The sequence below is a fragment of the Peromyscus eremicus genome, chromosome 1, assembly GCF_949786415.1.
Source record: "Peromyscus eremicus chromosome 1, PerEre_H2_v1, whole genome shotgun sequence".
Taxonomy (NCBI): Eukaryota; Metazoa; Chordata; class Mammalia; order Rodentia; family Cricetidae; genus Peromyscus; species Peromyscus eremicus.
In genome coordinates, this window is record NC_081416.1 from 102,468,438 (window position 1) to 102,493,274 (window position 24,837).

The 24,837-nt window shown below is 40.0% G+C and overlaps 1 protein-coding gene across 3 annotated transcripts in view; it reads right to left on the minus strand.

The window, feature by feature from the left end:
- Positions 1–687: 687 nt before the first annotated feature.
- The window catches only part of Pak1 (p21 (RAC1) activated kinase 1), a 120,107-nt gene continuing 95,957 nt past the window's right edge, over positions 688–24,837 (minus strand). For all 3 annotated transcript variants that reach the window (XM_059270947.1, XM_059270939.1, XM_059270956.1), the window contains exons 9-15: positions 22,855–22,903; positions 17,379–17,491; positions 15,333–15,450; positions 9,808–9,907; positions 8,641–8,837; positions 5,449–5,586; positions 688–1,989 (exon numbers count right to left, since the gene is read on the minus strand). In XM_059270947.1, coding sequence (XP_059126930.1) covers positions 1,903–1,989; positions 5,449–5,586; positions 8,641–8,837; positions 9,808–9,907; positions 15,333–15,450; positions 17,379–17,491; positions 22,855–22,903 — 802 coding nt within the window. In that variant the 3' untranslated portion in view covers positions 688–1,902. The remainder of the gene's footprint in view (positions 1,990–5,448; positions 5,587–8,640; positions 8,838–9,807; positions 9,908–15,332; positions 15,451–17,378; positions 17,492–22,854; positions 22,904–24,837) is intronic.

The window sequence follows — 24,837 nt, forward strand, 5'->3', positions numbered from 1 at the left end:
CCCAGACCCTTTAACTGTACCCTGATGGCATACAGCCTGAACAGAAAAATCAAACCACGGCATGCCTAGATTTAGACCGACAGCAACTGTTATTGCATTTGGTCTCCTCAGAGTTATCTCTTTCAACTCAAAGCTGAGTCTGTGCTCATCTTAACTAAGTTGGAATATTGATCTGCCTAGCCTCAGCACTCCTAGTTCTTAGGCTAGACCTATATACAACTACATAGTTCTTAAAAACAGTCTTGAGGGGGAGGGGAAGACACCAACCCGGCAGAATGAGCTGCTGTGAAATATATCTGTATATTGTGAAAGTAAAGACATACGATTTCACCCAAGCATATCAGTGGTTACCACCCAGAGTGGGGGCTGGAATAAGGGAATGGCAAGATGGAGACAGTTCTCGGGTATCAGAAGTATTCTGTTTCTTATATGGGCACTGAATACATGTGTGTTTACAGTAATTCTTTAAACGATGCACATTTTGTTGTTGTTTGGTTTTTGCCAAGTGCTTTGATATATATTTAAACTAAAAATGTTTTTTACAAAGAAAAGACAGCAAATGGAAGTCTATAATGGTAAAGGGGTATCCTATCTGCAATTTACTTTCAAATGGCTCATGAGGAATCATAATTTCATGAGAAAGGGGGGAAAAACAGAAAAGAAGGGAGAAAAAAGACACACTCCATGTAGCATATTTTCATTTCCTTTTATTGAAGGAAATAGAAACTTGTGCTGCTGAGGCAATAGTACCTCTGAGCATGACAAAGTAGTCAGTGGGGCTGACATGACAAGCCACAATGCTGGCCAAGCATCCTACCACAGTGGGAGAACCAAAACCACAAAGAAAGCAGGAGGTAGCAAATATCCCCAACACCCAGAGAAAGCATGTCCATTTGCAGAGAGCTTGGTCATGCATTTAAAAAGAGGGTCCCCTTGTCACTAGTAGCACATCATCTCAGATTTGGAGACCTTTTCTTTTGACTGAAATAGTTAAGCTACCGGAAGATCTGAGTTCATCTTTCAGCTCCTTATCCCAGGTAGAAACAGAGGCTGAGATCTTGAAATACCACATAGTATAGCTGGACAGGTGCTGAAGCCCAGCCACATGCTAAAAGTAGCTGCACTTGCCCTCTCACTTCTCACTCTGCTCTTCCTCAGCATGTGCTCTAGGAATCTCTCAATGCTATAAATAAGATTTATAACAGAATGCAGGCAGCAGCCTAGGGGATGCAGGGAATCAAAAGCTGCTACATAGCTAAGACCATTTCACTAGAAATAGCACAGGGAACACTACTGGATCATGGTTCTCCCAAACAGCTGCTAGAAGCACACAGAGAAAAACATGGCAGTTCTCCCATGTCAGGATCAGCTGCACCAAGGTCTGGTTCAGGAAACAGAGCCACTTCATGTCCCTGGCAGATTATCAGGCCCCATGGCATTCCAAAGCTGTTACGGTTTTCAGATACAATGAAGTGTTTGGGCAATTTGGTCACAGAAAGAAAGCACTAAAGAAATTTCAACTGATTGCAAATTGATAATGCTATCAAACCATAAATTTATGTAGTCAAGAATTGCTTGTGAGGGGTAAGGAAGGGGATGGTTGAGATCTCTGTTTCGTAGAAACAGGTTTATTCAGGTAACCCTTGCTCGTAAGTCACCTCCCCATGCCCACGAACTGGAAGGGGTTCCTATTTAGAAACAGCCAGTGCTGGATAGGTCATCCAGTCTGCAGTTCTCGTCAGTGCTTGACACATGGTTTCCAAGGATCGAAGTCTTGAGAGCACTAGATCAGGAAATGGGAGAAGCAAGGCCAGGAGAGGAGGACATGAGGGGTGGGAGTTCCCGAAACAAGTGTTTCTTTCCTAGAAGGCTTGGCACGATGATGCTGGGGTGAGCGTGGTTTCAGTGACTGTTCTTGGTTGCCTCCTTTGCTGCCGCAATCAGTGGCGTGAGGCTGGAGAGGGGCTTGGCAATCTTCAGGAACTGATGCTGGAAGGAGAAAAAGCAAAAAGAATACGATTATTTACCATTCTTACTTAGCAACCATTTTAAGACAATAAGGGCATCATGTCAGATCATCCTCAAACTGAAGGAAAAAATGTACTGTGTGTGTGTGTGTGTGTGTGTGTGTGTGTGTGTGTGTGTGTGTATGCATGCATGCCATGATGTGTGTGTGTGTGTGTGTGTGTGCATGCATGCCATGATGTGTGTGTGTGTGTGTGCATGCATGCCATGATGTGTGTGTGTGTGTGTGTGTGTATGCATGCATGCCATGATATGTGTGTGTGTGTGTGTGTGTGTGTGTGTGTGTGTGTGTGTGTGTGTGAGAGAGAGAGAGAGAGAGACAAGACAACTTACCAGATCAGTTCTCTTCACTATTACAGTAGAGGGTAAATGACCTCAGGCTGTCAGAGCTGGCAGCAGGTACTCATACCCAGTAAGCTATCACACTAAGTACACAAGTTTTACTTACAATAGTCAATACTTAGAAAAAATCCAAAGGAAGAGTTAATAGTTTTATGTTCATATGACATTATACAGAATAGTAACACAGTAACTGACACACTAAAAGCAGGATGAATCCATAGACCCCCTTTTTTTTTTTTTTTTTTTTTGAGATAGGGTTTCTCTGTGTAACAGCTCTGGCTGTCCTGGAATGCGCTCTATAGACCACGTTGGCCTCAAACTCACAGAGATCTGCTTCCCTCTGCTAGGATTAAAGGTGTAAACCTCCAGGCCCAGCTCTTATCCATAGAGATTCTGAGTGAGAGAAGTAAGGCAAAAAGAGTTCATTTTGCATGATTTTGTTTTTTCCTAGGTAAAATTAAACTATTGGTAACTATTATTTCTGGAGAAGACACTGAGGTTTAGTTTTAAAACTACAGCCTCAGCCTATTAGCCAGGACTATAAGCATACACCATACCTAGCTGAGAATCTCTTGTTAAATCCTTGACTCCAGCAAGGCTAAGTGTTCCAGTAAGGATTTCAGTAGTCTGGTCCTTTCCAAAATTACTTTTACTAAAATAGACTTTGAGCCATGCTTTCAACTAAAAAAATACCAAAAAATACTAAATAAATCATTTAAGAGAAAATACCATATGAAAATGTTATCGAAAACAATTCTTTATGTAACACAGAGTCTCTTACCTAAAATGGCGGGTTGTTTCTGTTTTTTTGTTTTGTTTTTTACAATTGTCTTGAGGATATAGACTGTTTCTTCCATTTGATAATAAATATCAGAGCTACATTTCTTTTTCTGAGCAAATGTGATATTTACAATTATCTAACATATCTGGTTCTTCTACCATGCTTATAATAACTTTAATTAGTATTATTATATATATGTACAGACACATACATAGAGGCATATACATATATCTTCTTGGCTGAAAGTTGATTCAACTCTTATTGGGATAAATACAGGATATACAGAGGAACTGAGAACTATGAATGATCTTGGCTAAAGCTTGAAGCTATGAATCCCATATTGGGATTCTACATTTCTGTCTCATCCTATATATTTCTGTCCATATGTGTATTCTCACAGGAGAAACAGATGTGAACCTTGGTGATTTAAGATTCTGAAAAGTCTAGGTTTTGAATATTTACCAGATAACAATGACAAGTTAAAGAGCTAGGGTTGAGGGCCTATTTTTCTGACTCTTCTGCAGTAAGAAAGCAGTATCATCCAATACTCAACTAAGAAGCCTCCATTTAATTCTCTCAACAAAGTAAACTAAGTAAGCCCTATAAACCTTCCAGCTCTGACATGTTTTGAATCTATAGAAGCAGTGATCAAGAGCATGTACACTTGGGAGGCAAACAGACATGCTGAAACCCTACATCCTCTATTTGTCTACGGTATAATCATACTAGTAAATTTCCTCACCTGCAAAAATGGTAATAACCAATCCTGTAATTCACAAGGTTGCTGTGAAAAACAGGTATGTCTTACTGCTGAGTACAGACAGAATGGGACAGTCACTATAATGCACTTATTATTTAGTAACACTGCTGTATCAGGAAGAAAACTCCAGAGGGCACTTTTAATAGCTACACTTTGGTACCTAATTAAGAATGTTTTCAATAACAACAGACTTAGCACAGTATTGGTACATTTCCCAATGCCTATGGTTTCCAGCACACAAATCACATGAAAGGCAAAAAGGATTCTACATTGTACCTGTGTTTAAGGAGCCTTTTCATCCCAAAGGATCCTAAAAATAATGGCTTATACTTGGCAGAACCCAGATCCCATACCTAATAGACCAGTGCTCTGAACAGTAGCCTCAATTACAAACAGATGTTAAAAATGTAGGTAAGTAAACATCTCTATTCAACTCTATAAATATTTTCTGAGCACTAATTCTCAGTCAGATGCCCACATAAGAAGAAATCCAGAGAATAATAAAAGAGTTTACAGTAGAGTGGTCAAGCCAGAGAGGTTCATACGTAACTAATACAGGGCGGTGTGCTAAGGTCCCGTTTTGTCTATTCTGCTCAGTCATGCTCTGGCCTAGTGACACACAGTAACTGATTAATCTGCAGATATATACTGTCACCTCCATAAAGCTGAATGTGATACTTCCTAATAAATTAACAGTTTGCAGTTCAGTAAAATGACAAGAAATAAGAAATTGTATTAAAATAAATGCTAACTATAAATGATATCACTTGTTAACAGTAGTTTTTGAAACCATATAAACTAAGTTGTGACTGCAGGATAAAGCACTTTTTATAAAAGACTTGGTAAATCCAACTCTGGGTTTCACTACACCCTTCTAGAGTCTCACTCCAAGCAAACAGAGTATTGCTGCCACCATCTGAAGTTTGCAGTAATGAGACTGTGAAGACTCCAAAACTGCACTATCCCCCAGACCAGCGGTTCTCAATCGGGGGTCCCATATCAGATATCTACATTATGATTCATAACAGTACAAAATTACAGTTATGAAGTAGTAATGAAATAATTTTATGGTTGGGGGGTCACCACAACATGAGGAACTGTATTAAAGAATCGAAGCATTAGGAAGGTTGAGAACCACTGCCCCAGATCGCTGTTTCTTTGTATTGTTTACATGTATCCCTGTAAAATGTAACTTGTACAAAATTAAACTTCTCAGAGAGCTACTTCTCAAGACCCAAATTTAATAGGCTAATTTAGGCAAAATAAAAGACGTCTGAAAGACAGAAAACACTTCAAGAGAAGCTCAGAAAGTAGACTTTGAGTGGAGCCTAGGAAAATGTGTAAGGTTTAAATAGACTGAGGAAGAAACTAAGGGATAACCTTAAGCAAAGGCCCAGGAGTGACGGTCAGGGAGTTAGAAATACAAAGTGCGACAGTAGGAGAGAAGTCTTTGGTAAGCAACCTCAAAGACAAAAATAAGGTACAAAGGCTTAGCTAGTGCTTCTTTCAATTAGGCGGCTCCCTGCAGAAGGACAGTTACCTGCAGTAGCTCTTTAGCTGAACCTCTCTTCTCCACATCCATCTCAAGACAGCGGTTCAAAAAGTCCCGGAAAATAGCCGACAGCTTCTCTGGGTTCTGAAGCTCTGGGGTCCCATTGGTGGCAATGAGGTACAAGGCCTGGCAATACAAATGAAGAATCGTGTTGCTTTCACTGAGGCTCTCTCTCTTGGTCTCAAGACTTATCGTCTAAAAAAGTACAGCCAGCTGTGGTATGCTCTAGGACACAATGAGGCAGCTGGGATGTTCTGCAGAGAATATACTAACCCAAGGATCAAGTTTAACATTTCAAGGCCATGTGACCATGTATATGCACCTAATATACAACTTCTTTGCTAATAAAACAGTGTTTCGCTGGGCGATGGTGGCGCACACCTTTAATCCCAGCACTCGGGAGGCAGAGCCAGGCAGATCTCTGTGAGTTCAGGCCAGCCTGGTCTACAGAGTGAGTTCCAGGACAGCCAGGACTACATAGAGAAACCCTGTCTTGAAAAACACCAAAAACAAACAAACAAACCAAAACAAACCCCAAAAAACAAAACAATGTTTCATATATCCACAAAAATAAAGAGTACATTTACAAAGTACTTTGTACACTTCTGAGGTGTTATAATCTAAGGGTTTATTCTTTTTCTTGATTACAGATATAAAGGGTTTATTATTTACTGAGCATGGTAAGTTAAACATCTCTTTAGTTGCTGGCAGAAATTGCTGCTGACACCTTCACTGAACTCAGTCACCCAAGAAGACTATAAAAAAGCATCAACTGCTTTTCTGCTGCTTCCCTGCCCCAACATGAAGCAACTCTTGAAAAATAAGAAAAACATATGTTTTTATAAGCACCAAGCTCTTTGATTACAAGGTTCGTTCTCTCTCTCACTCTCATTTTTTGAGACAAGGTTTCTCTGTGTAGCTGTGGCTGACCTGGAACTCAGTCTCTAGACAAGGCTGGCCTCAAACTCACAGAGATCCGCCTGCCTCTGCCTCCTAAGTGCTGGGATTAAAGACATGTGCCACCACACTCAGCTGCACTGTCTCATTTTTAATGACCACAGTAACTCTGAGTAAGAGGCAGGGCAAATGACTGTCCCCTTTCACACATAAGACTATACACCTGTTGCACTCAGTGTTCACCTGTACTCATTCTAATCCCAGTCTTATTTCCATCATACCACACTGATCACCTTCATATCCCAGGCAGAGGAGGATGTGTTACATATGGAGTCAGAGGGCAAAGCTGGGACCAAAGGGTAGAAACTAAAGACAGTTTCATTTTGAAATAATGAAGCACTTTCCAGGAACTGGAGCTATCCAAGAGTGATATGAGCATGAGGTTAAGAGTGAATATCCCTTATAGGGGAATTCCTGCACTAGATAGGAGGATGGATGAAATGAGAAAATAAAAGCCATCAAAATCACCACTTCCTTGCATCTTTGTTGTATACTCTGCTTCCCTCTCCCATTACAAAACAGAAACACATCCATGCTCTAATCCTTTACTCTAGCTAGCTTCTCTTATCTAGTTAAGGACATCATTCTTACAGTTGCCATTTCTCTCTTGCAAATGGTCATTTTCTTTTCCCCACTAATTCATTTCCATTAGCAAATACACAACTTTTAGCCTACCTCTTCTCAACTCTACCTCAAGATATTGTTCCATTTCTCTGTGACTCTTCATAACAAAACTCATATAAGAGGAAAATATTTATAAATGCCATCTCAGTTTCCTCCTTTTCTGTTCTACAGGTTTATTCAAATTAAGTGTTTGTCCCTATCACTCTGCTAACTTGCCAGTAAGGCCCTGCTGGAGGAACACGTCACTAGAGGCGGGGCTTCAGGTCTTGCCCTCCTTGCAGTTTGTTGTGTCTGGTTCATGGGTGGTTCTAAATGGAAGCTCTCAGCATCCTGTTCCTGCTGTCATCCTGCCCCTTCCCTCCCATCGTGAACTCTTACCCCTGGAACCATAAGCACAAACTAACTCTTTTCTTCTATAAGTTGCCTTGGTCACAGCACTTTAATCACTGCAACAGAAAAGTAACCAATGCAAAGGTCACTTGAATTTCTCAGCAATTCAGGCTATAGTGACTGTTGATTCCAATTCATCTTGTCAAGATACCTTCCAAGTCTGCTTCTCACCTGCATTCCTACCAGTGTCATCCAAGCTCCCACTCTTGTCTGAACTATTATGTCAGTCCCTCACTGTATTTCCTGAAGAAGGAGCCAACATGATTCATTTCAGGCACAAACTGTATCCTACTACTATTACCTAGTTGAAAATCCTTTCCAGTGCTGCAAAATAAAAGCCAAGCTCTCACACTGGCCCACAAGTCTTAGCAGCAGGTCCTCTCTTATCCTTGACTCTTGACTACCAGTCTACTTTCTCCTCACTCCTTTCAGGGATATAATAGCTTCCTTGATTTTCCTTGGGGCTCAACAAACAAAAATCAAATCAAATTCTTGATACTTGGAAACTCTTGCCTAAGACTAAATCTTCATGTTTCTGCTAAAATAACTAGCAAGAGAAAACATCCCTTTAAATAAAACCTTCCTCATTACTTTTTCAATCGTTCTTATTCTACATTTTTTTCAACAGCAGTTACCATCTGTTACTATATAATATTTGGTATTATTATCAGAACAATATCTTGTATATAATAGGAACTCAGCCCTTCCTTCCTCCCCTCAACCCCACAATGCTAGGAATGAGCTCTAAAAATAAGCTATATCCCCTGACCCTGTTATATTTTATATTCATTTATTTTAAATTCAACAGTATCTAGTCATTGGGTTTATGTGTGTATTGCTTTTATTTATTTAGTGTGTGTACACGTGTATGTGAGCACATGTGGACCACACAGTATATGTGTGGGGATCAGAGGACAAATTGTAATAATTCGTTCTCTCTTTTTACCATGTAGGTCCCAGGGATTAAATTCAAGTCATCCGGCTTGGTAGTAGGAGCCTTAACTCACTAAGTCATCTCACCAGATCCCTTGGTTTTGTTTTTTGAGACAAGTTGGCCTCAAACTGGCAATCTTCTTATCTCAGTCTTGTGAGTCTAGGATTATAAGAATGTGTCACTATGCCCAGGTATACAGAGAAAGAGCCTGAATCCAGTTTCCTGGGATTAGAGACAACAGCCCAAATAATTTGAAAGAAGATGGGAACACTTACTCTCAAGGGGTTTTCATTGAGGTATGGGGGCTCCCCCTCAATCATTTCAATTGCCATGATACCCAGGGACCAGATGTCAACCTTGGGTCCATAGGCCTTCCGTGTTACAACTTCAGGTGCCATCCAATATGGAGTTCCGACCATGGTGCTCCTTTTGCTCTGCTCTGGAGTTATCTGTGCACAGAATCCAAAGTCAGCTAGAAACGGGGAGAGGAAAGACACACTTAGGATAGTCCATCAGTAAGTGCTGTGTACCCACACATGGCCATCAAGTTTTGCTCTCTGCAATCTGTCTCACCAAAGCAGGAATCACTTAACTGCTACCAGTCTACTCCTCATTCAACCATGAAGAGAAGTAGGAGGAATATACAGAACATCGCTAGCCTCAGCCTTCTCCTCAAACCAATTGGTCAAGGCGTTAAAGTCCAGTAGGTCATTTTGGCCTTAATTGCTTGGCCCTTTATACATAAAAAAAAAACATTTCCACACCTCAGAATCTTGTAATTAACTCCTTTTGTTATCTTCTGGACATAAGTCGCTGAATTAAACCCCAACCCCCAACACTGAAATATGGCCCTAATTTTATCAGCTCCTTACTCTACATGCTAACAAAATCCTCTCTCATAGACTGTCTACCCACTTATGACACAGTTTGTCTACGTAACTGGTTTCACACCTTTGTACAAAATGTATTTCTTTCACATTATACTGAAAGTACACATTTATTTAAATTGGTAGTACCCTGATAGCAAAGACTGTCTTCTTTGTATCTCTAAGAGGATTGGCATATAATAGATATTCAGCAATTGGTTACTGAATAAATAACTGAATGAGTGAAGTTACATAAAACTTTTTTTCTAATTCATGACAAGTCTCTCATATGAGACTGAAAATTCCTTGAAGACTGATAAAATGTACCCTCAGAGTCTATGAGAGAACCACAGAAGTAGGCATTCAGGGGGGAAGTGTTTCAATGTATAAAGGAATTGAGAAATAGTGAAAAAATACTGTAAGATAATACAGAGGAAAATAAATATCCCATAATATCTTATGAAATAACAAAGGCTCTTTGGTGAATGCTATAATTACTATTATTTAATTACCATCCCACCAGAGACACAGCCCCGCATGTAGAGAAGTGTTACCATTCCTAAGACTCCTACTTACTTAACTTGACGGAGCCATCCATTCCCAGCAGAATGTTGTCACTCTTGATGTCTCTGTGAATGACTTGGTTTGAATGTAGGAACTCCAAAGCTTGAAGACACTATTGAAGTAGTGAGCGCAGAATAAAGAAAGAAACATATAATTAGAAGTCTAACAATAATCTAACCTCCTCATTTTAAGATAAAGGAAGTAAGGCCCCACATAAAGAGGCAGAGCCAGCTATACAACCAAATCTTCTGTCTCCTAACTAAGCATTCTTTTAAAACTCCATGGGGCAGGGTGGGGTGTAGGAGGCTGTAGAGATGGCTCAGTGTCCACACTGGGCAGCTAACAACTGTCCGTCACTCCAACCTGAGGGGATCCTATGCCTTTGGCCTCCTTGGACATCTACATACATGTGCACCTAACCCTCCACCCCAAACACACACACAATTTAAATTTTAATTTAAAACTGCATGCTGCTTTCATCTTATAATTTTCCTTTAATCAAAAATATTCTATCAATATATTTCCATGTCTAGGAAAGGAGATACATGGAATTGATGTTTGCAGATGGTCTTATTTTGGGAAAGGAAGTCTGTACTATTTGGGACACATTGAATTTGACATCTCTATGAAACATGAAGACAAATGTTCAGTGGGCACCTGAATTTATTTTAAGTTCTATACAGAGATTGATATTTACAAAGACAGATTTTTTTTTTAAATTCACGCAATGTGATTTTAATTCAGACTCTGCATTTACCTCAGGGGGAAAAAATCTGCTTTCTGTATTATTTCTTGCAAATGTATGCAAAGTTTTGATTACAATGGAAATGGCCTCAAATTGGAGTTCAGTTGATCTGGGTTCAAACCCAGCTCTCCATTTCAATATGTGCATACATTTTTTTTAATTTTTATTTTGCAATACAATTCAGTTCCACATATCAGCCACAGACTCCCCCGTTTTCCCCCCTCTGCCCCCCCCATTCCCACCTCCCCCAGGGCAAAGCCCCCCCCCCCCCACTGAGATCAACCGGGCAAGCCTAGTCCAGGCAGGCCCAGTCCCCTCCTCCCAGGCCAAGCCAAGCAATCCCGCATAGGCCCCAGATTTCAAAGAGCCAACTCATGCAATGAGCACAGGACCCAAGGACCTCAACATAGATCCAGCTACTCTGAACCTGCTAGAAGAGAAAGTAGGAAGTAGTCTTGAGCACATTGGCATAGGAGATCACTTCCTAAATATAACACCAGTAGCACAGACACTGAGAAAAACTATCAATCAATGGGACCTCTTGAAACTGAGAAGCTTTTGTAGAGCAAAGGATACGGTCAAGGCAAAGCAACAGCCTAGAGAATGGGAAAAGATCTTCACCAACCCCACATCTGACAGAGAACTGATATCCAGAATACATAAGGAACTCAAGAAATTAGACATCAAAATGCCCAACAGTCCAATTAAGAAATGGGCTATAGAACTAAACAGAGAATTCTCAACAGAGGAAACTCAAATGGCTGAAAGACATTTAAGAAATTGCTCAACATCCCTAATCATCAGGGAAATGCAAATCAAAACGACTCTGAGATACCACCTTACGCCTGTCAGAATGGCTAAGATCAAAAACACTGAAGACACCTTATGCTGGAGAGGATGTGGAGCTAGGAGAACTCTCCTCCACTGCTGGTGGGAATGTAAGCTTGTACAACCACTTTGGAAATCAATATGGTGCTTTCTTAGAAAATTGGGAATCCATCTCCCCCAAGATCCAGCTATACCACTCTTAGGCATATACCCAAGGAATGCTCAATCACACCACAAGAGCACTTGTTCAGCTATGTTCATATCAGCATTGTTTGTAATAGCCAGAACCTGGAAACAACCTAGATGCCCTTCAACTGAAGAATGGATAAACAAAATGTGGTACATATACACAATGGAATACTACTCAGCAGAGAAAAACAATGACATCATGAAGTTTGCAGACAAATGGATGGATCTAGAAAAAAATCCTGAGTGAGGTAACCCAGACTCAGAAAGACAAACATGGTGTGTGCTCACTCATAGGAGGATACTAGATGTGGAACAAGGATGGCTGGACTGCTGCTCACATCACCACGGAGGCTACCTGGAAGGCAGGACCCCAGGAAGGACACGGGGATCGCCCAGTGACAGAGAAATGGAAGAGATCTACATGAACAGCCTGGACATGAGTGGGGGTAATGAAGGGCGAGGGTGGAGGGAAAGAGAGCTTGAGGGAGCGGGAGATCCCAGCTGGATCAACAACAGAGAGGGAGAACAAGGGATAGGAGACCATGGTAAATGAAGACCACATGAGAATAGGAAGAAACAAAGTGCTAGAGAGGCCCACAGAAATCCACAAAGATACCCCCACAACAGACTGCTGGCAATGGTCGAGAGACAGCCGGAACTAACCTACTCTGGTGATGGGATGGCCAAACACCCTAGAAACCCCATCCAACTACTGAGGGATCTGGATGCAGAGATCCACGGCTAGGCCCCGGGTGGAGCTCCTGGAGTCCAATTGGCGAGAATGAGGAGGGTTTATATGAGAGAATTGTTGAGACCAAGGTTGGATAAAGCACAGGGACAAATAGCCAAACGAATAGAAACACATGAACTATGAACCAATGGCTGAGGGGTCACCAACTGGATCAGGCCCTCTGAATGGGTGAGACAGTTGATTGGCTTGATCTGTTTGGGAGGCGTCCGGGCAGTGAGATTTTTTTTTTTTTTTTTTTTTTTTTAAGTACTGAGAAGTAAAAATATGGCCTCAAAAATACCAGGCATATATTCTCTCACTGACCCACACTGTCAGCACAATTTAAGGTTTAGTAATGATTACAACCAGTAAAGGATATGAGAAAAATTTAGAAAGGAAGAGAGACACAGAGAGAGAGAGAGAGAGAGAGGGAGAGACAGAGAGAGAGAGAGAGAGAGAGAGAGAGAGAGAGAGAGAGAGAGAGAGAGAGAGAGAGGAAGAAAAGGAACAAAACAAAACACCTATTGAGATGATTCCCCAACACATACACACAAACTTAAACACTTATATTTACCCAACAGAGTGAGTGGCAAATGGTACAATGAAAATGTCTGGTTCTGGGGAAGTGAGATGGCTCAGAGGGTTAAGGAGTTTGCCACCAAGCTTTATAACCTAAGCTAGATCCCTGGAATCTACAAGGTGGAGTTATCCTCTAACCTCCACATGTATACCGTGGCATGTACACATCTACATACATGCATGTGTACACACACATATACACATTTGCAAAAGAATTTTTTAAATAAAAGTAAGGCAGTATCTTAAAAAATTTTAAAGTAGGTTTATATATTTTATTTATGTGAGAGGGTTTTGCCAACACCTATGTATGTGCATCATGCTTAGTGCTTGTGGAGGTCAGAAGAAGGCATCACTATTAGACTTTAAGAATAATAATAATACCACCTATTTATATAATGTTTAAATTTCTGGCCCTGTTTCTCGTGGCTTTGGTGCAGTTCTTGGGATCAAACTCAGAGCCTAATGTATACTACACTACTCAGCTTATCTACACTCTAAAGTTCCCAAGTGCTTAAAAGAAAAAAATCCATATCCTTTAACAGTCACTTCATAAATATGCTGAAAAATGGTGAATTATATACTTCAAGGGGATGAATTATATAGCATATGAATTATATCTCAGTAAGCTGTTTCCAAAGTGGTAATGATCTCTATTATATTTTAAGAATAACAATACCACTTACTTAACACTTATACTTTCTTGTCAAGTTTTCTGTTGGTACAGTTCTGGGGATCAAACTCAGGGCTTGTGCAAAGATGTCATTTATTTATTTTTACTGGGGGTGAGGTCTATGTGTGCACTCAGGTCACCAGGCTTTCACTTCAAGGGTAGAGGTGAAAACAAGTTAAATAATATAATGATTTTTGACCCTCCCAAGGACAGCTACATCTACACAACTATCCATCATACCTGTAGTATTAAAATTTCATAGGAAGAATGTGATGAGGAGGGCTTCTTGGGAAGAGTTTGTTTATTTATTTATTTATTGGTTTTTCAAGACAAAGTTTCCCTGTGTAACAGCTCTGGCTCTCCTGGAACTTACTTTATAGGTCAGGCTGGCTTTGAACTCACAGAGATCTGCCTGCCTCTGCCTCCCAAGTGCTGGGATTAAAGGCATGTGCCACCACTACCTGACTGGGAAGAGTTATTTTTAAAAGATTATAAAATAGTGCATTAGTAGTAGAGCAAATGAAATCAGAACTCCTAGGAATCACAGGTTGGAATTAATTTAACTGTAGAGATTCTATATTGCAATGTTGCTAATGCATTTCTTTCTCATTAACATTGGCAAAATACGCACTCTATAATTTCATCCATATGCCTCTAGGTTTTCCACCATCAGACACTAATCACACTCATCCCCATAAATTTTTTAATCTCACCCTTTCTTCAATATCCTAACTTTTCTACTCTTGAGTATTAGAAAATCTCAGTCTCTCAGTGCTGGGCATGATGGCACTTGCTTTTAATCCCAGCACTCGGGAGGCAGAGGCAGGCAAATCCCTGAGTTCGAGGCCAGTCGGATCTACCGAGCAAGTTCCAGGACAACCAGGGCTACACAGAGAAACTGTCTCAAAAAACCGAAAAACAAAACAAAACAAACTTCAGTATCTCAAGGGCAAAACAGTAGTATCTTCAACATTTCTGTTTATTCCCATCACCATCGTTCTCACTTGGAAATGTGAAAATGTGCCTATCTTCTGCAGATAATGTTTCAGTGGAAACCTTCTGGAAAGCTTATTACAGCATTATAGACCCCTAGATATTTAACTGTAACAAGGAAGGAGAATATCTACTTAGGCCTTTCCTTTCCGGCTTGTTTTGTCTGGAGTTATGATTGCTATTGGTCTGCTTGAGACAGGGTCTCTTGTATCCGAAGCTGGCCTGGAACTTGCTATGTAACCAGAGATGATCTTAAACCTCTGATCTTCTCACCTCCACCTCCCCAGTGCTGGGATTACAGGCATATGCCACCATCTCAGGTTTTCTGCCTGGAGTCAGTTTATTCTAGAATTCTGCTGGCTTACCTCTACATGTCATTCAGATGCATATTCAAACCAAGGGTGGAACCTTCTCTGACTACCTATCTGAAGCATGTCATTACCTTCTTACCAGCTTTATTTCCTTCACAGTACACAAAGCAGGGAGGCAGGAAAAAATGGTTCAAATGTATGTCCAAATAAAAGAGATGAAGAGAAATAGTATGTGTTAGAACAACTATAATCACAGATTCAAAGTATAAATGACTGTTTTAGTATGTACATCTAGTTTTTCTATCATGGTCGGAACAGTTAGCTTTAAAGAACATGATTACAGAAATTATAAAATACAACCATACAATATGAATAATAAGTGCCAGAACTAACTTCTCCCATTTCGACAGAGCCCAGACTAAAGCCTCTTTATTGTGTGAACTTTCAAGGACAATAATATGAAGTCACTTCCTGTTTGACCCTTGGCCTTACCTCTCGGCATACAGCTGCTATCTGGCCTTCATCCATACAGGTTTCTGTCACCACATCTGTCAAAGAGCCTCCAGCCAAGTATTCCATGACAACCCATAGCTCATCTCCCACAAGGTAACTGCAGGAAAACAGGTACAGGGCAAGAAGGACTAGTTAGAATATATTAAGCCACTGCAGGGTTTCAAAACCAAGGAACTAGGATATAAAGGAAACTATCTCAGGCAGATTAAGAGTCTAGGGTTCCTTACTCCAGGAAAAATCAAAATTTGGAGGACAGCCGGGCGGTGGTGGCGCACGCCTTTAATCCCAGCACTCGGGAGGCAGAGGCAGGCGGATCTCTGCGAGTTCGAGGCCAGCCTGGGCTACCAAGTGAGTCCCAGGAAAGGCGCAAAGCTACACAGAGAAACCCTGTCTCAAAAAACCAAAAAAAAAAAAAAAATTGGAGGACAGAATCAGTAATTTTAAATCACCTGAAGATATGCCTGGGAAAAAACAAAACATACATGGTCTGTGAAGTCCCAAACACTAAAACTAAGAACACCATGTTGAAATATAAAATCCTATTTCATTGCAATACCAAAGGATACCTCCTAAAATTAGAGAGACTAGCATTATTCCCACAGCTATAAAGTATTCAGGAAGTATCCACACATGTGAAAAGGATGGGATTTGGAAGCCATACTATCATCAAAAGAGGGCCACAAGATCTCCTTGAGAGTTCTACTAGATCTGAGATCCACAAGGTAAACTGAGTCTAGTTCAAGAGCCTAGCCCCAGGGTCCAGCACAGTAGATACCAATATTTACTGAATAAATCCATAAGTAAGATAATATGTATGTTAAACGTATATTATTATAATATATATTAAGTGAAAGGATGGTGATAGGTCTTCAAAAGCTGTAAAATGTACACAAGGTTACTAGGCTGACAATGACTTTTATGTTGAGTTTCTAGGATTCCAGCTTCTTCTAATAAACCAAGGCTGTGGTTTGGTAGCCTGGGACATTATAAACTGACCTTAGTTAGAACTGAATTTGACTCAAGAGAACAGATCTCTCAGACCCACTACATGATAAATAAAAAGGTAACTTAATCCATCTGGTCAACTCACTGTAGACAAAAGAAAAGAGGCTAAATGACTTGCATTAACCTTCTGCAAAGAAACTATGCTGGAAAAACCATGTGTTGGCTTAAGGTATGAGATCTGTCATCTTTTCTTCATCCTGGTAATGGGTCTCTTACTTGGTAGACGGGAAAACTTGAAAGATTTTTTAGACTTATCTCAAACAAAGATATGACTTCAGTTTTGTTCTTTTGTAACTTTCTTCTGGTGATGCTGGGAAGCAAACTCAGAGCCTCACACATGCTGGCCAAGCATCCTTCTATTACTGGGCCACATCTCCACCCAATGGTGTTGTTTTCTTTTGAAGGTGATGAAGAATAAATAGGACAAGTTAAAAATGGCAGTGCATGTCTTAATCCTAGCAGTCAGGAGGTAGAGGCTGGTAAGCGAAAATGTTCTGTATTTTCAGTTCAATGCAAGTTTATATAAGGCGGGGGGTAATCAATTTCAGTTAACCACAAACTTACTAGTAGTTAACAATGAAACAACAGGCATGGGGTGGGCAACAAATGGATGCACTTTTGTTAAGTTTAGAAAAACAGAGTCCCATTTTCTCCATGGCGGTCAGATTTCAAAACAACACCAAGACTGGAGTGAGCATCATGTTTTAAGAGTTTATAGACAACAAAGAGTTATTCAGGAGGGTGAGCAGGATGAAGAAATGTTTGGAATATAGAATGAAATAAAGACATCAGGCAGGAAGAGGCAAACTTCCCTAAATCAGAAAGCACAGTAAAAGAATCAGTTGTTAGAAGCTAGGGGTGGTGGGGTTAACCATCACCCAGGAGGATTTTCCAGCAATCAAGGAGCTCAGCATAGAAAATACTTAGATGGAAGCAGTTCCAAGTGCTGGCTTCATTTTCTCATCTAACACATCAGTCTCAAAGGCCTGAAACTTCTGACAGGACCCACCCACTCCATACCTGTCCAGATAGTTCACAATATTTGGGTTTTTGTTTTCCCTCATGACCAGGATCTCATTAATAATCAGCTCTTTCTTCGGCTGCTGCTGAAGATTCATCTGTTTAATGGCCACCTGAAATACCAGTACATTCAATGTACACCAAGGGTCACACAACATTTACTAAGCATACATTCAGCACTATACCTTAAGTACAAAGGAAACAATGAAGAATTAAGGACATGGCCTTAGCCTTAAAGTAATTAATAACTTATCAATGTTAAACAAATGGTTTTCAAAGGGAATTCTCTCAACCGGTAGCATTTAACATCACCTCAAAGACTGTTGGAAAAAAATGTTCTCAGGTACCACTACAAACTTACTGAAATAAAAAACTGTTTTAATAAGCCCCTGTGCTATTCTGACATATCAAAATTTGATACCTCAATATAAAAAATATTCTAAAGAATCATTAGAGAGAGTTGGTACTACCTACTATCCTAGCACCCAGAAGGCTAAGATACGAGAACTGTACAGTGGTGACCAGCCTGGCTTCATAGTTAAACTGTCTTTTAAAAAATGGTAATAAAAAACAAAAGGAGCTATGAGAAGTTCAAAGAAGTTAATTAAAAAATAAAATAATAATATGTTCTGAATATGGGACTGGAGAAATGTCTTAGCAGTTAAGAACATGTTCTGCTCTTACAGGGTTCTCCAAGCATTCACATTAGGCAGCTCACAACCACCTATAACTCCAGTTCCATGGGATCTGATGTCCTATTCTGACCTCTGCAGGCACCTGTAGTTATATGCACATTACACCACCACCACCACCACCACCACACACATACACATATGGCATGGAAAGATAAATCAGAGATTACCAGGTTAAGAAATATTAAGAAAGGGGACAAGATTTCTAATGCCTCCATGTGAAAAAGAGCTTCATGGGTTCTTTGTTTATATAAATAAAACAAAATCCCACTTAACCACTTAATACAAATAATAAGGTATACTTTAGATCCCTAGGTATTAGGTACTCTTCTAAAGTGTTCACAAATTTGTTATCTTTCTTTCTTTCTTTCTTTTTTTTTTTTTTTTTTTTTGGAGTCAGGGTCTCAGTATGTAGTCCTGACTCTGACTTGCCTAGAACTCACTATGTAGACCAGGCTGGCCTCAAACTCTCCCAACTGCTGGACTTAAAAGGCATGTGTGACCACACCTAGCCAAATTTGCTATCTCATTTAATCTGAAGTATCTTGTATATAACTTTTTCAACAAATGAGGAAATTGTGATTCAGAGAGGATACGTGACTTGCATGCACAGTAATTCAGTAGTAAAAATCAGAAACAGACTCTTCAAAGGCTATTTCATTTGGGTCAGTGACACAGGTCAGCAGGTAATGGGATCCATTTAGTAGATGGAAAGAAGCAATTCCTGCAAGTTTTCCTCTGACCTACACGTGCTGAGGCATGTACACATACACATACATATAAAAGGTACTTTGTTTTAATTTATACTGCTAATACAGACTAGTCCCCCAACCCCATACACACTGGGTAACTCTCTTCCCATTTGAAAGCAAAAATGGCTCATTTGCCTAGAAATATTCCTCATCTTGACATCCAAGTTTCTCAATGTTATTTCCCACTGCACTCTACTACATGTTCCATGTTCTCCCTGCCTCTGTTTAAGATCACGTCTGTCTGGAATAGACTGTACCAATTTTACACAGTCAGAAGCTTTGTATCATGGCAAAGGAAACTTCATCCTCAAACTTTGTGTGTGTGTGTGTGTGTGTGTGTGTGTGTGTGTGTGTGTATTTTTCCCTTTTTAGAAAGCCCTGTAAGATCATGTTATTCCTAGTACTTTGTATGAAGAATCAGGTATATGTGTGTGCATGAATATATCTAGACATTTCAGAGCTTAACTAAAAGCCTCAAAACCCCAATGTCAAGCACAGGGATCAACAAATATAGCTGGTTCTTAGAGAGAAAGAGAAGCAGTAAGTTCTTTGTTTTGAACACACACACATACACACACACACACACACACACACACACACACACAAACACTACTACTACATTCCATACACTGTTTGCTAAATACTTATTCCCTAGAGATAGTTTCTTTTTTCTTGCTTAATAGACAAGAATATGGCCATCTAATAGAACTTCTTTTTAGAAGCAGCAGTAAGAATGAAGGATGCAGGCTGGAGTATTGGCTCAGGGGTTAAGATCACTGAAGAACCGGTTCAATTCCCAGCAGCCACATGGCAGCTCATAATTATCTAGCCCCAGTTTCAATGGACCCACTGCCTTCTGAGCTCCTCGGGCACACACAAGGTGTATGGACACACATGCGGGATAAACACCTATACATATAAAAATAAGTAAAAATTAAAAAAAAAATGAATGATGCAAACATTTTGAAGTCAAATACTACTTCAAGTCAATAAAGTCTTCTTAAGAGGCTCAGCTAATTATTAAGAATAAAAATAATTCATATGGGCCATCAAGATGGGTCAGTGGATCAAGGTTCTTGTAGCCGATTCTGGCAACCTATGTTTGATTCCTGGAACCCACATGACAAAAGGAAAAGAACAAACTCCCTCAAGCTATCCTCTGACATCCTCACATGTGCCATGGAGGACATGGTCATCATGGTCATGTGCATGCATTCCCACCCACCCCACCCACACATACACTCACATTCTATCTTACACACACATAAGTATAATAAAAAAAAATTTTTTTTAATGACTTTGTTAAGCATTTTGACCTCTTCCATTTCTAACCCTAAATGAATTGTTTGGAAATGGGTTTCCTAGCAGGTCAGGCCTTAGGTCTCACTGCATCTTCCCATAATGGCTGAGGAGTACCTTTTCCTAAGGGCTGGAAAGAGACACATTAATCTACTGTAGATATGAAGTAAGGCTTTACAACTAGGACTGGGGCCTTAAGGTTCCCTTTGGAGCTCCTTAGACCATCCTGGAGGATGAGCTAGTGCCTTGTGAACCTCCCAGTGGTCATCAGAAGCAGCAGCAAGGCAGAAGGCCAGCAGAGGCTAGGATAAGACACTGAGGGTCTCTTTTAGTCACTACTGATGGGACTAGAGCTCTGGCTAAATGCCTTGACCTAATAAAACCCTGTCCATCCAGGACAGGCAATACCACTCCTATAAAAGAAAAAAAATTGGACTGGAACCTAAAAGCTCTAAGCTTTAGGCTTGACTGTCAATTTCTGAATTTGACTAATCACCAGTTTTATGACCCTAAATCTCTTTATAAATATACTGAAAATAATAACTCAGCCATGATTCACCTACTCAAAATATGTTTTGAGTACTAAAAAAACAGACATGTCACTCACACGTAAGTAAAAGATTTAAGTAATAAAGGAAGCCAGCAATGAATATGATAAGTATAGTAGTCACACTTCTGACAAGTACCTGGCACAGAACAGCAAGAATGATGACTGTACTTCCTGCTGTACTTACCTATCTAAGCCAAACCTAACAACCCTTCAAAGTAATGTGCTGCATTTTTAGGTACAGATGCTGAAGCTAAGGCTTGAAAGAAAACTGCCTATGATCATAATCAACGCTCACAGACCAGTATAACTCCAAAAGCTCTTCTAATATGTTCTTTCTATTACACACATTAACATTAAAAATAAGCTTGAAAAATGACTGATCTCTAACAGGGAGATTTCCCAGCACTAACATGCTAACTTGTCTATATGTGACAGACAAAAGCTCCCCTCTTCCAGCTAGATAACACCCCCACAATCATTCACAATGACTTAGAGCATCACTCTAGCCTCACTACAGATTTATATTCCCTTGGGCAGGAAATGAGGCCTTCCTGACCACACTGCATTAGCCTCTCTAATGGATTTGCTTCCATTCATAGTTTTTTAACCACAAGACAAGCACACGGCAAAGTCAAGTTTCTCTTTCCTGTGGCCCGCTTTCTCTTTCCTGTGAGAACACAGGCATCTCCAAGACTTCCAGGAACACAATCACCCGTCTGTCTCCCATCAAAGGTTACAAGGCCTAAGAGGACAGAAACATGGTAAAAGGAGGTCTCTAATACCTAACCTTAGCTCCTCTGCTGTGACTCTGCAGCCCAAACTACACAGGATTTAATTCTAACTCAGACCCCTGATAGAAAAAGATCAAATGGTTCACCCAAGGTAGCAAAAATAACTTTAGGCATGCATCCATGTCTTTAAATTTTCAATTAATTGTTAACTATAATAATGATTTTATTTATTTTTAAGATTTTATTTTTAATTATGTGTATTATGTTTGTGTCTTTGTGTGGGTTTGTGCACATGAGTGTACTGCTTGCTGAGGCCGGAGGAAGGTGTTGGATACCCTATTCATGGAGGTACAGGCCCTTGTAAGCCACCCAACTGAGGGTACTGGGAACTGAACTTGAATCTTTTGCAAAAACAGCAAGTGCTCTTAACTACTGCACCATCTCTCCAGTTCCCATACTGGTGATTTTAAAAATTTATTTACTCTCACACAACATCAGTATTTGGCTTTTACACCTCTAAAAAGTTAACTAGAACCCAATAAAACCTATACTATCCCTCAAAGATACCAGATTCTGATAACCAAAAATATATAAGTAGATCAAAGCAGCCTCTCTCAGAGAAGCAAAATTTTATTTTCACTCAAAGAAGTTCCTCTCTCAGTTTCTGAGCTCCAATACTTTTATAACTAAAAATTTCTCCCAGGTAGCTACTAACCATAACCCACCTGTCAGCATTTCTGTTTTGTAAACAATCAAAGGTAGTCTACAAGGAACCTCCAATTACTTGATATTCCCTTCATGGATTCCTTTTGCTGATCTTGGATCAGTGGGCTTTAGCAATAAGGTCAGCATTCTGATGGCTTAATAAAATAAGGACAAAGAGGAACCTCCAAATAAACAAGGCCTCCAATGTCCAGTGGGATCTGAAGCATAGAGTTCGAAGTTACTAGATTAGAAGCTGACAGCCATAGGTTTAAATCTCCCATAACTAGGCAGTTCAGTAAGATCTCTCCAGCTATCCACCTTCTTTATACTTATACCTCTGACTTTATTCTTTCTCCTTGAACAATATTGCCATCTGGAAGTTGTTCTCACATTCTATCACTAAGTTCTGTCAAGTTACCTGCTAACCATTTCTCAAATCTACTTACTTCTACAGCTACATCTCTCATGGGGAATTATAAAACCATCTCTTGGCTTACACGGTCCATCCTTCCTCCTCTGACCTGCTCTCCATCCTGATCGTTGGTAGCTTTTGCAAAAGTTTTAAGTCTCATCATATTCATCTCCTATTTGAGCCTACCATGGTACAGAAAGAAACCAGAAATGTCCCACTGAGCCAAAGAGAGAGAGAGAGAAAGGTAGGAATAGGGGCGATAAAATTAACTGCAAATGAAATTAAAAACAAACACTTTAGGTGTAGAAGTCCACCAGCTGGTGATGAGTACTTACCTCCTGCCCTGTGGCTACGTCCATTGCAGTATACACTGTGCCTGAAGCACTGAGAGGAAGATAAGGGAGGCAGGAAAATAAACACAGATGGTCAGTGAGGTAGTATTGGTCCATGCAGCTTTGCACACAACCTGGAACTATGTGAACAAAAGCAGCCAAGGTAAATCCTCCCTCTGCAACCTCCCACTCTCACATTTGAAAGGCAGTGTGTGGTAGTAAAGAAGGAAGGCCTTAACCAATCTAGAACTTCTGCTTTGTCTGATCTCAAGCAACTTATGACTCTGAGCTTTACTCAGACACATATGTCAGAGTTTAGTTCATAAAATGCAAAAGTGTTCAAAGACATTCATTTCTTAAACCTGTTTGCCCCCCTCTTCTCTGCTCCCCTTGTGAACTTGCTTTCATTTCTTATACTTTCAACTGGGAGTGACAGGATGGGAAAAGGAGACCAAGGAGAAGTTCAGAATGAAATGTGGGGAGAGACGGCTTATATATATTTATTAAAATATAGACTTTTAGAGTATCAGTAATGTTCTCTTTATTGACCTGGATGCATCTTACATTCATGTATGTACTTTTTGAAAATTAATTGAGCAATATACTTATGCGTGTTATCTTCTTTTAAAATTTACATTAAAAACTACAACTAGAGCTTGTTTTTGGTGGCATCTGCCTGTAATTCTGTAAGTCAGTGAACCAAGGGAGGAGGATGGGCAAGACACTAAAAAAAAGTGGTAGCAAGGACTGATATTCAGCTTTTAAGATTCTTTTCCACAGTTAATCTTTAAAAAGTATAACTGATTTTTAAAAACTATGAAAACTTGGTCAACTCACACTGAATAGCCTGAAATAATCTTGAAGTATCCTTCCTCTCCTTATTATAGGATACCTTGACACTTTTTAAAAATCACACTTTTCAGCCGGGCGGTGGTGGCGCACGCCTTTAATCCCAGCACTCGGGAGGCAGAGCCAGGCGGATCTCTGTGAGTTCGAGGCCAGGCTGGATTACCAAGTGAGTTCCAGGAAAGGCGCAAAGCTACACAGAGAAACCCTGTCTCAAAAAAAACCGTAAAAAAGAAAAAAAAAATCACACTTTTCAATCACAACTGATCAAAAGGGTTTCATATTCTATGGTTGAAATGAAATGCATTTTTAGTTTTTTCAAAAATAAAATGATACTGCACATACTTTTCCAAATATATGTACTTCCAGATTATTTCTACCTCACCCTCAAAGTAAGACTAGCTCCACGAAAGACATATGAACATGTAGGTACTTATATACACACTCAAACAAAGAGACGGGGTAAGTGAGAGAGATGCTGAAAATAATGCTGCATGATGCTGTCTCTCTGAAATAACTAAAGCCCTCATCTTGTGCCTAAAATCACAAACCTTGTATATGCCTAGGTAATCTGCAACACATATTTGTAGGTATACACAACATATGTCACATATATAAAATACAATTTGTAGACATTTTTAATTCTGGTCTTTTATAAGATGTTCCCAGCAAATCCTGAAGTTATGCTTCCCATAAAAGTCATGTTAATTCAAGAAGAAAAGACAGCTGGACGTATGTGGTATTGTATTCCCCCAAATATTGTGCATGCTAATAAACTTATCTGGGGTCAGAGACAGAACAGCCACAATATTAAACATAAAGGATAGGCAGTAGTAGCACACGCCTTTAATCCTAGTATTCCAGAGGCAGAAATCCATGTGTTCAAGGATATAGACAGGCATGGTGACTCATCATGCCTTTAATCCCAGAAAGCAAGCCTTCAATCTCAGGGAGTGGTGGTAGAAAGCAGAAAGGTATATAAGGCGTGAGGACCAGAAACTAGCAGCATTTGGCTGGTTAAGTGTTCAGGCTTCTAGCAAAACAGTTCAGCTGAGACCCATTCTGGATGAGGACTCAGAGGCCTCCAGTCTGAGGAAACAAGACCAGCTGAGGATCCGGCAAGGTGAGGTAGCTGTGGCT